Below are 12,358 nucleotides of genomic sequence, written 5' to 3' on the forward strand. Positions count from 1 at the left end.
AATTTGGTCACTCCAAATGACTTTGTTCCAGAAGTTCTGAGGCTTGCGTATGTGCTATTATGTGGCATTAGTGCAGTAATGACGATTTTTTTCTGACAACCCAACCGTGCAGACCATTTTGGTTAGAGTTGGAGTGTCGATCATGAAAAAGCCGCATCACTTTCTTGCAGTGAAGCCTGTATTTCAGCTGAAGTAGCTTGACTGTGTTTAAATCTTTGTCGGTCTGCCTGACCATGGCTTGGCATTAACCGAACCACTTATTTTCAACCTCTTTATCAGACTTTGAACACTACCAACTGACATTTTCAAATCTTTATTTCTTTTTATATCCTTTTCCTGATTTATACAGTTACTGTTATACAAGTACTTTTTCTTGCAAATCTTTTGATAGCTCTTTTGCTTCCCCCATTTCCCCTTAATAGCCAGCAACGTCAGTGCAGCTCTGGGTGAAATGTGCAGATATGCACTTTTGTGTATATCATCAGGCCAAATATTCAAGGGTATGTTATATTTTGAAAAGAACCATTTGCATGATTTGAGTCGTCATTATTTAAAAAGGGCTCACACAATTGTGTGATAATGAATGACTACACCTGACCACTATCCCTAAATAAAAGAAAGATTTTCTGCATGATCACTCATATTTTCACAAATTCTGCCAGGGTATGTACACTTAGGAGCATGGTGTGTGGAGGTGTGGCCCAGTGGCCTAATGGATAAAGCATTAGCCTCCGGAGCTGGGGATTGTGGGTTCAAGTCCCACCTGGGTTGCAAAGTGACTTGCAGAAACATCTTTAAGGTGATGCCAGAGAGTTTGTGGCTCATTGATTTGGACCCAGAGAAAACAGGTGACACTCGAAATCGGGGAATAAGATGGCAGGGCTTTTCCATGCCAGTTTCTGGGTTATGGAGACGGTAAATTTCAAAAACTGCCAGTCACTTGGTCAGTAGCCAATGAGTTACTAGATCCCGCCCTCCAACATCCGGAAACAAATCCTGCCCTCCTGCTGTCTGTGTCATACCGCACAAGTATTTTGGAACTATTGAGGCATACATGAACCACATGACCGCGTGGTGGCGACATCAAAGAGTGTCACAACTCTCTCTCTCTCTCTATGGCTCTGATTGGACCAAGCTTGCATTGTCTGGTGGCTAGTGTATTGTGCTTCTGATCTGGGATCCTCAGACATGCTGGGTCACTGGAAATTACAGACTACATTACTGATTTAGGGAGGAACAGTGGCTGAACTGCTTGTGTTGAGACAGGATGGATCCTGAATTGACTTCAGCTTCAGTTACATTTTCCTAAAATATGATTTTCTCAGGATGTCAAGAATATCTATTTCTTTTTGAGGATTTTTTAGAAAAAAAAAATCAGATTTATCTTGACTGCAAGAAAGCATAGAATTATCATAATTTTATCGGAAATGCCAGGTATTTGAAATATAGGCCAAATTTCAGCTGACCTGATTGAACTTATTCAGTGGAGGGAATACTTCTGATATGCACACTAAGTAACAGCCAACCAGCAAAAGGTCCAGATACAATTTGAACATCATATTAATTGATAGCTGAAAAATGTAACCACTAAAGTTTTCTGTCAAACAGATTTGCCCACTCCAACACAAATTTGTAAATACCGTATGCTAAATATGCTATAAATGTTCAAATATGCAATAAAAAGTCTAAGATTTATCAATAACCAGTTGAAACATGAAGCCATGAAACACTTGTTTTATCCATCAGCAGATATAGATTTAACACAAACAAACAACAAAAAAACAACATTACTAATGATGTTTCAAAGGTGTTTAATATTTAGGTCTTGTGAAACAAAGCACTTCATGAAACTACCCCAATATTTTCTTTTTTGAAGCAGATGTACCATACTGATGATGTGTCCCGAAATTGAACATCTTTCCCACGTCTGAAATACAGTGTTCACGCCACGCCACAATGTCCAGGTAGTGCAATATTGATGAGTGATGAGAACTTGGTGAGATGAGGCCAAGGGGGTCGATTATCTGTTCTTCAGAGGAAGTAGTTGTGTGTCACCTTGCTGTACAATATCAGAGAATAAGATTCAGACAGGAGAAAGATTCAACAGAAGATTGGTGTTCCCTCAGTCTTCCACCGGTCTGGCCATGGTGGTCATTGCTCTCTTAGACGAGTGTGTGCTTATCCATTTTTACAAAACGCCAATGAAGACACACCGCTGCTAGCTGCATTTGTTTGAGTACATCATCAATGCTTCTCAACAGACAGACGCCTTTTTAACCTCAAAAAAGGTCATGTGTCCACGTGTAGATCAGCAATCATTTTTTGAGGGAGGTGCAACTTATACAATTAGTTTTTTTTTTTCAACTGATATTTTCTGAGCTCCTAGTACACATGAAGTGCCACTCAAGGACTTCCTACTCATATCACTACTGAACTCAGGGTGAGTCCATACCCAGTGACCCAGTGACGAAACAAGTTGTCCAAAATGCATGATTTGGAGACCCCACCCATTTCTCAGAGCACAGAGGACAACCATGCAAGTGAGTCATTATCTCTTTATTGTAGCCTTTGCGTAATACTCTGCATTCACAAACCGATGCACATACGCATCTAACCCTCAAAAAACACATTTCACAACACTGAAGCCTAATAAAACTTTACAAATAAAAAAACACACACAACCATATATATTTGTGTATACATACAGTATATATATATATGTAAAAAAGATCAACGTATTCTTTCAAAAACACAGATTTTAGCACCAACATGAATGGTCTGTGTTGTAGTTTGGCGAATGAAGTCGAGCTTCTCAGAAACAATGTGGCGTTGACACATTTCCTCATCATATATAAAAGCATATTTCATATTCTCATATTTTATGTACAAATGTCCCTAAAATCACAAAACAAAAAACAGGACAAACACACAGAAGCGCACACAAAGCAATGATATTTCTATGGATACGCCCTCAGAAACTTAACAGAGATCTCAGGTGTGAGATGTCTTGAAATTGACACATTTTGTTTACTGTCAAACAACGCTTCAAATGATGCTTCATTTCCAAGCAACAGATCTGTAGGGCTATGAGGGAGAAGTAAAAAACAAAAACACAATTATATGAGCAGAACTGGTGTGTCTGTGTTGCTTGTGTCTCTTCCAAAGCTTTCATTGGTAGCTAGCAGGCTAAACAGATTAGCCAAAACTGCTAGCGTTGCTACTGTACCAAACTAACTACTGCTGTCGACTGTACCAAACAAATGGAGTGAAACTAAGGACTTGAAGATTATATTTCCTCTGACCAACACACAAATCTGCTCCGTCAAATCAACTCTAATGCTCCAAGAACCACATACGATAGCATCACAATCTAGGGTTTGGTAGTTTTAGCCTTTTTATGAGGTTTACTGGGAATTCAATATTTTAGAAAAGGAACTGAACTGAAAAATCACAATTTGATCTGATTCGGAATGAGCTGATTCAGCCATGTACAATATCTGAAGGATCTGAAATTATTTTGGAGACGTTTGGCAGGCGTCTGTTTGCAGTGTTTGGGTGTGTGTGTGTGTGTGTGTGTGTGTGTGTGTAGTTTAGCAGTTCAGACAAAAGTGCATGGCAGCACACTACACTGCTGTTAACAGGCAAACTTAACAAGCTTGAGTAAGACAGGATGAACAAAGCCATTCAATGTGGTGGAGGAAAAACCTGAAGCTTCATACACAGAAGAGGGAGAAAGGTAAACCATGTTATTCCATTACTATGCTTCTAAAGTCATATGGTATTTACAAGTCTGTGTGTGTGTAGAAAGGCTGCGTCTGTTTGTTTGTTTGTTTCATCGGCCTAGTGATCCCTATTCTAGCCAAGCCTGTCCTTTTGTTATGCCCTCTGACGGGAGCAAAAATAACACCGATTTCAGCCATTTCTTCTAATAACAAAAACTTTCACGCATGGGGATTTGTGTTCTTCGCTCCATGGCAACAAAGAGAAGCATGGCTGGTGAGGCAAGATTGTCCTGAAGGTTGCCCAGCTGAATGAGGTGTGTGTGTGTGTGTGTGTGTGTGTGTGTGTGTGTGTGTGTGTATGTGTGAGTGAGTGAGTGAGTGAGTGAGTGAGAAAGAGAGAGAGGTTTCAAAAAAATTGAATTGTGCCATTTTGTTTTTCAAGCTATACTTTCCAAATAAGGAAAACTTATATAATCAAACAAATGAAACCAGATGCCAAATCCAGACCACTACACAAACACTATGTGCTTAGCACATTAATAACTGTCACGCGCACGCACGCACACACGCGTCGCACACACACACACACACACACACACACACACACACTACTATATACATATATATGTTGTCATGTTTGGTAGTTTCTAAACAGAACTACATCTGATCTTGAGGGGATTCCTATGGGTAATGATGAGCTCCATGACACAGCCAAGAATCAAAATATACAGCTAATTAATGCTACTTCTACTGGCCATAGCATCACCTAAATATTTGTAGTGTACTAGAGAAGCTAGAGAATTCAGCTATGAATACATCTGTGTGTGTGTGAATGAGTGTAACTATACAGTCAGGAGATGGTGTTGTGCAGCATTGAACTGTAGTACCTAAGGGTGGCCACAGGGTGGCAGTACAGCATTGAAGGAAAATAAAATCTAAAGGGAATGGCGTTGGAGAAACAATGCACTACATTCAGTCTCTCTCTCTCATTCTCACACTCTCACACACACACACACACACACACACACACACACACACACACACACACACACACACACACACACACACACTTCCTTCGCTACACTAATAAAGCTGCCAGAATAACAGGAGGGGGTACAGTGCTGTGTCGTGAGTGAAGCTCACTTCCGGGCATCTGTACCTACATGTATGGACAGACACTAGCAGCTATCCACAGACGCTAGCACCTATCCACAGACGCTAGCACCTATCCACAGACGTTCATGCCTATCGACAGACGCTAGCACATATGGACAGACACTAGCACCTATGGACAGACACTAGCACCTATCCACAGACGCTAGCACCTATCCACAGACGCTAGCACCTATCCACAGACGTTCATGCCTATCGACAGACGCTAGCACCTATGGACAGACACTAGCACCTATGGACAGACGCTAGCACCTATCCACAGACACTAGCACCTATGCACAGACGTTCACGCCTATCAACAGACGCTAGCACCTAGCACTTTTTGCCTCCTTGCTTGAGTTCAAGTGCGGTGTGGGACTGTGCACAAATGCAACAATTCACAATGACCCCCATCAAAATATGACAAATTACAAAAGTAAAAAAACAACAACAAAAAACAAAAACAAATCTTAACCGCTGGATATGCAAAAGTGCAGGCAGAGTCCATTTACAGAAAGAAAAAATGCTTGTGAAAAAAATGAAAAAAATGTGTGTGCCAGTCTATGTCAAAGTGTGTCTGTGTATGTGAGTGTATGCACATCTGTGATTGGTCAGAACTTGTTTTGCTTCAGCTTGTCGATATGGTAACAGAGCTTGAGAGCAGGCCCTAGCTTCAGGCCCAGGTACTTCATGATCATATCACTCTTCAGTAGCAGCAGGGCATCGCCGTCAATCTCCTGCTCACACACACACACACATACACACAAACACACTATTAGTACACACACAACTCAAACACATTATCATGAGAGCATGTGTGTAGTGTGAAAGCATACATGATTATGTTTGTGTGTGTGTGTGTGTGTGTGTGTGTGTGTGTGTTGTGTGTGAGTGTGTGTGTGTGTGTGTGTGTGTGTGTGTGTGTGTGTGTGTGTCTGTGAGTGCTGTACTCACGTGCTTTCTGAACACCTCCGCGTGCGGGCCCAGGGCGTGTGGGTCAGCGTCTTTGACGAACCACACCACCTCCTCCACTGTCCAGCTGGATGGGTCTTTACTGGGGGGCGGCCTGGACTCACACGCCTCGGGCACGGGACTGTAGGCTGGGGAGTGGACAAAACAATCTGTTATTACAAGGATATACATACAACCACACAAGCACACACACCCATGCACAAGCACAAACATACACACTCATTGCTCACATACACTCACGCTTAAACACACTCACATTCACACACCCACACACACACTTACTGTATGCACTCACGTGCATACACATACAAACACACACACACACACACACACACACACACACTCATGCGTGCACACACACAATCACACTCACACTCACACACACACACACACACACACACACACACACACACACACACACACACACACACATACTTTCAGCCTTGTAACATCTGCAATAAAACATTTGTCTGGTGTCAAAGTCAGTGTTAGACATTTGCATATAGTGGTTCTGAAATGACTCATTTACATAAAACAATTGGAAACCAATAATCTGGCACAGTTTTACTAGTAGTGGCTGATCTTTGAAGTAATAATCTGAAGTAATAAACGTGTTCATGACGTGTTATGCCAGTGTCAGGAAGCAAAGTTCAAATGAAGTGTTTGGGCCAGAACATGCTAGGGATATAAAGATGTCTTACTGAGACAGAACATGCTAGGGATATAAAGATGTCTTACTGAGACAGAACATGCTAGGGATATAAAGATGTCTTACTGACCAAAAGTAATACAAGTTTTCTGCTCATACTGCCCTCCCCAATTCACTTCCTACTTCCTGTGTGCTGGGCTCACCACTTCTGTTTCCTTCCTGGAAGCTGCCGGGGCTGGACGCCTGTCGGCACACACCACCAGAGTAGGCGGGGCCAGATCGGAACCCGTAGGCCGGTTTGGGCGGGTATGGCGACGTCATCGCCCCGAAGGCCGAGTCGCTGGGGTCCACCGAGTACCTCTTGCTGGAGTCCAGGCCGTCGCCGTGGTAATCCTCACGCATGGGAGAGTCCGCTTGGGGGAAAAACACAAGATAATGTGGGTGAAGTCAGAAGTGATGTAAAAAAGTTAGGAATTCAACCCACCTGAATTGCTGACATGTAGATATATAATGTGAACAGAACTTAAACCTATATACTGCATCCCATCATCAACTTCTAAGTGTTAGGCATCATCAACTTCTAAGTTAGCCACATTTGGTCTAATCCAAAGCTAAAAGCTTTTCTAAATAGGCATCTTCATTGAAGTGTTTTTTTTTCTGGGAATTCACACCGTAGGCAAGACCTAGGCGTGAGTAAAGTGTAAATGAATCAATTCACACTGCCCCCATCTCTGACAATGTGTTTTAACTATGTGAGTTTTTGTGTGCACCGAATCGTTTAGGTACTGGACGTTAGGTTCAATACAGATTCAAATCCAGTCTTTAACAGTAATCAACAGTATACCTTTTTGCCTGCGGACCATGTTTCAAATGCGAGTTCCCACAGAAACATAATTAAGTGTCGGATCGTATGTCAGTTTAGTCAATTAAAGTCAAAAACATTTGACACCTTTTCAAAATACTATTCCCGTTGCACATCACCAATATTGTCAATGCATTTTAGGTTAGCAGTACAGGCTTACTGTACCGAATATTTACCGAACTGTGACTTCAAAACTAAGGTACACACCAAACTGATTTCTGTGTACCGTTACACCCCTATCCCCCAGTCAAATAAAACACGCCTTAACATAGAGACTCAAGGGGCACATCACTAAAAGCAATCAAGCATCATGGCCACTCAAAAATGAACCAGACAGAAACACTGCCACCAATCAGAGGAGCAGCTATTTCATTGGCTAAATGGAAATATTAATTCTTTATCTATTACTATGGCAACACCAGTGTTTAGTTATTCTGTGTGCTGACGGGACTGTTGCAGATGAGAAACACTGAAAGAGGAAGACACACACACACACACACACACACACACACACACACACACACACACACACACACACACACACACATACACACACACACACAGTAATTTACACACATGCAGGGTGTGAGGTTAACACACAGGAGGGGAGTGCATTAGCTCTAGGTAGGGGCTCTGTCACCACAGAAACAGCAGTCAGTGGAAAGGCAATGTATCATACACTGCACTTAAGGCAAGCCAGAAAAACAGTAAAGACACACACACACACACACACACCACAGGACTTCAAATGGTGCAGGTTCTCCACTTACTGGCCTTGGGCTGCCCATCAGCCAGCTTGTCGTTGTGGAAGGAGAGTGATGATGATGAGGAGGAGGAGGACAGCGAGGAAGACGCTGACGAGGACGGCGGAATGGGCTGCTCGCTGAACAGGTTCTCGCAGAGGAGGCTACGGCAGAGCTTCTTCAGGAAGCGCAGCACATACCCCACACTGTTCACCACCGGCAGGCTCAACAGGTGCTGCTTACCGTCAAAGGTGGCTACGCCAGCACACACACACACACACACACACGCATGCACACACAAACGCGCGCACGCACACACACACACGCACACACACACACACAAACACACGCATGCACACACACACGCACACACACACACATACAGAAAAAATGTGAAAATGTGTACATTTGCATGCTTTATTTCCTCAATAGGTTTATAGATGTCTTTACATATGCATTACATATAAGCAGCCTATAAGTTTAAGTGTGTACGTGTGCATATTTGCACAATAATTGATGGCGGACCAGGGTTTATGTCTGTCTGTTTTCTGCTGGTTTGCGCTATGTGTGTGTCTATGTGTGTGTCTGTGTGTGTCTGTGTGTGTGTGTGTGTACCTGAGATCTTCTCTCCTCCATAGCCCTGTGTCAGCAGGGTGAACACAGTCTTCTGCTGGTATGCGCTGTCTATGCAGCCCTGGACAGCCTGCTGGAGCACCACAGAGGGACGAGCCGGACCCAGGTGGTCCGGTAGCTGCAGGACCTTCTGCCGGTCCAGATTTGGCCCGGTGTTCACGTGCTTATTCACGTAGATACACACTACAGGGAGAGAGAGAGAGAGAGAGAGAGAGTTGCATTACAGTGGAAACACATAATCTGTGGATGTTCTTCAGAAAAACAAGAGTTTCATTCAGTCTATGACTTTCTTTTTCGTAATCCAGGAGAGTTTACAAAGCATCTTCAGGTTTCAGAAGTGAAGAAGAAATTGTTGTAATATTAACAATGCCAATACAAATCAACAGAATGGGGGATTAACCTATGAATCATACAATAGTTAGGTCCAGTCAAAACATAATGTATACAGTCTATGAGTCAAACAGCTGACTTGTGATTGGATGAAGAGGACATCCTGGCCCAAGCCTAATGGACTCTTTATCATCACTAGTCATCACTCAACATTTGATATACTATTGCACTGAACTCTACAACGTCCATAGGCAGGGATCACATTGACAAGTGGCAAGCGGAAGACTTCCTATTGTTCGCTATGGTTTGGCAGTGGAACAGCTGCTGCGGCAGTGTTAGCGCTAAGGCTAACAATTTGAGCGTTGGCTCAAAAAGTAACACAAGGTTCATCAATTGTCAGTTTAGGCAGTTCTGTAGACCGCTCATGCAACTTAGGAATGAAATAGAACTTCTTTAAATTAGTATGGTCTGCTGCCGCTTTGTTACTCCCAATGTGACCCCCCCCCCCCCCCCTTATTCTGTTTAACTGAAGCCAGACAGCAGATTGCCAGGCAGTGTTTTTTTTATATATACACATTTGACTGTTGTGGATGGCGAGGGGGGTGGAGGGGGGGAATGAACATTTAACTGAGTGTACAAATGAACATGTACAAATGAACATAGCCTCTGTGACTCAACTTGGCTGCAGGGGGAATGGATTTGTTGCTTGGTGACGCCTGATGCTGAACAGTCCTATTTTTTTTGGAGCAGAGAGTGAATCATCAAAATCAAAATAAACAAAAAACTACGCTAACATTCTGGTGACAAAGTCAGTGAGCTGATACACAGGTGTTGTGCAAAAGCACTAATGTCTCATTTTTTTAAAGACAGGATTAGGAACGATACAGAGAGAAAGAAAGGGGGATGAGGAAACAGAGAAGAGGAAGAGATAGAGGGGAAGGAGGGACAGTAAGAAACAGAGGAGAAATGAGTGTAGCACAGAAATGAAAAGTGACAGAGAGGAGGATAAAGATTAAAAAGGACACAGACTTCTGTAACAAGAGCAAAGATTTGACATCAGAGGAACAAAAACTATTTACTGTCTGTATTTACTATTTACTATTGTTACTGTATTTACTATTTAAACCAAACAAAAACACACGAGTGGCCACCAGTGAAATATGGCGACAGACACACAAGCATGGCTTCATGCCTTGACCCCAACTTGACCTTCCGCATTGGAGGAAAGGTCATGACCTCCGAGAGCTTAGCAACCACTCCAGTGCAGCTAGTCACATGGCCCTGTGGCTGAGTCTCTGGTGATAAACTGCAGAACGAGAACTCCCACGAGCAACTGCAGGACAATTCAGCACTATCTTATCGGCCACGGCAACTCACATGCCAGATTGTTTGCATAACTGACACGCACAAAAACGTACCCACACACACACACACACACACAGACGCAGACGCACACACATAAATCGCACAGCTGTCAGACGGTGTCGGAAATCAATGGTTGTCTTTGATGAGAGAGCAAGTGTGAGAAAGAGAGATAAGACCAGATAAGACACAAGACAGGAAATGGACAGAGTGAATGAATGAGTGTGTAAATGGGCCTTCTGGACACTTTCAGTCTACAGAGGCAGCAGGGAGAGAGAGAAGAGAGGAGTGTGAGAGAGGAAGAGAGAGAGAGAGAGATAGAGAGAGGGAAAGTGACAAATAAGAGAGAGAAAGAAGGAAAGGAGAGAAATAAAGAGAAAGCAAAGGAGTGAGTGAGATAGAAAAGGGGAAGAGAGGGAAAAAGAACAGGGGAGGGGAAAGAGAGAGCAAAGGAGGGAAAGAGTGTTTGATTAAGATGGAAAGAAAGAAAAGCAGTAAGAGGAGGAAAAAAACAGGGGCCGGTTCCCCGATAACGCTCACTCTTAGCGCGCTAAGAAGACTCAAAAGATATATCTTACCAAAGTTGTTTATGTTTCTAAGGGTCTGTCCACACGGAGACGCTTTTTAGGTTAAACGCAGAGGTTTTGCTTCGTCAAATTGTGAATTTCGAGAGCACACTTGGCAATCGACTCCTACGGACTTTCCCCTAAAGATGGCAGCAAAGATGGCAACATTTCCGGAAAGGTACTGGCTTGATGAAATTCATTCTGGACTCTCTATCCGACCACATAAAGACCTCGGGATACTTCGGTTTGGCTTTAGGGACCCTCTACTCACTACCACGTAAGTGTAATGTTGTTTGGAACTGTAGAAGAGGTATAAAAATAGTGTTTTTGTAGTGGCGAAATAATATGCCCTTCTCACTTCCACGCTAACGAGTTTTGACTAAAAACGGTAACATCGAACTTTCTCAAAACACATCCGAATGACATGATTTGGATGTCAACTCAACGTATGTACTCCCAATCATCCGTAAATTGATCTAAAGTGCATTTTACTCCGGATAATTCCTTTAACACGCTGCCTCTTACGTTCGACGTTACAAAGGCGCTGTCCCAAGTGAAGGTGCTGAATTAGTTGACATCGATTGCTCAGGAATCGATTTTCTACTTCACGTGAAGGTGCATGGCGGCGTTAAGAAACACAACACGTTCCTCATGAAACATTCCTCAAATTATTCCAGTAAGATTTATTTTAACATAGTTCAAGTAATCAGTAAAATATAAACTATTAACTAAATTATCAAATTGTCAGTAATATGTTCACACGATATGTTGTTACTCGTAGACTAACCGGGTAGGCCTATCCCTCGCTAATCATACATCCACCCTCCTTATCCCGTTGTGCCACTTGTCTTCTTGACATGGGTTTAACAACTTCTTAAAATTATGTAATACACTTTTATATTAATGGTAAGGTACCTTACAATTATAATTTATTGGCAAGCAGCTGCAGTTACTTCTGTTTAATGCGGTATTGATAGATAGATAGATACTTTATTGATCCCCAGGGGAAATTCAAGGTTCAAATTAAAAAAATGCCATTGGTTAATGTTTTCAATAAAAAGCAACCTATCTACAATGAACAGAGAGAGATTTAGATACAGTATGGTGGGGAAGCAACGTAATAAATGGGCACCAAGCTTCTCGTCAGAGGAACTTGAAGTTTTGCTGGACGAGGTGAGCTTGCGCAAGGTGACACCGTTTTCCAGCTTTCGGAATAACTTGTGCAACAGCAACAAAAAAGAGCTATGGAGCGACATGGACTACACGGCGTTTTTGATTCAATACAAGGACACGTTGGATCGCTGCCATAGGCCTAGTTGGTCGCTTACTGGACACCACCCTGCTTACCCATTTATAGATCTTAGCCA

The 12,358-nt window shown here is 42.7% G+C and overlaps 1 protein-coding gene across 4 annotated transcripts in view; it reads right to left on the bottom strand.

Annotated features, from left to right (window-relative positions):
* Window positions 1-2,541: 2,541 nt before the first annotated feature.
* scml4 (Scm polycomb group protein like 4) overlaps window positions 2,542-12,358 on the bottom strand; it is a 41,648-nt gene continuing 31,831 nt past the window's right edge. For 2 of the 4 annotated variants that reach the window (XM_042096452.1, XM_042096453.1), the window contains exons 5-10: window positions 9,742-9,795; window positions 8,716-8,916; window positions 8,128-8,355; window positions 6,699-6,908; window positions 5,829-5,974; window positions 2,542-5,611 (exon numbers count right to left, since the gene is read on the bottom strand). In XM_042096452.1, coding sequence (XP_041952386.1) covers window positions 5,486-5,611; window positions 5,829-5,974; window positions 6,699-6,908; window positions 8,128-8,355; window positions 8,716-8,916; window positions 9,742-9,795 — 965 coding nt within the window. In that variant the 3' untranslated portion in view covers window positions 2,542-5,485. The remainder of the gene's footprint in view (window positions 5,612-5,828; window positions 5,975-6,698; window positions 6,909-8,127; window positions 8,356-8,715; window positions 8,917-9,741; window positions 9,796-12,358) is intronic. The other 2 variants (XR_006032582.1, XM_042096455.1) reach the window with 2 other exon arrangements.

Source organism: Alosa sapidissima, chromosome 6 (assembly GCF_018492685.1).
Source record: "Alosa sapidissima isolate fAloSap1 chromosome 6, fAloSap1.pri, whole genome shotgun sequence".
NCBI lineage: Eukaryota > Metazoa > Chordata > Actinopteri > Clupeiformes > Clupeidae > Alosa > Alosa sapidissima.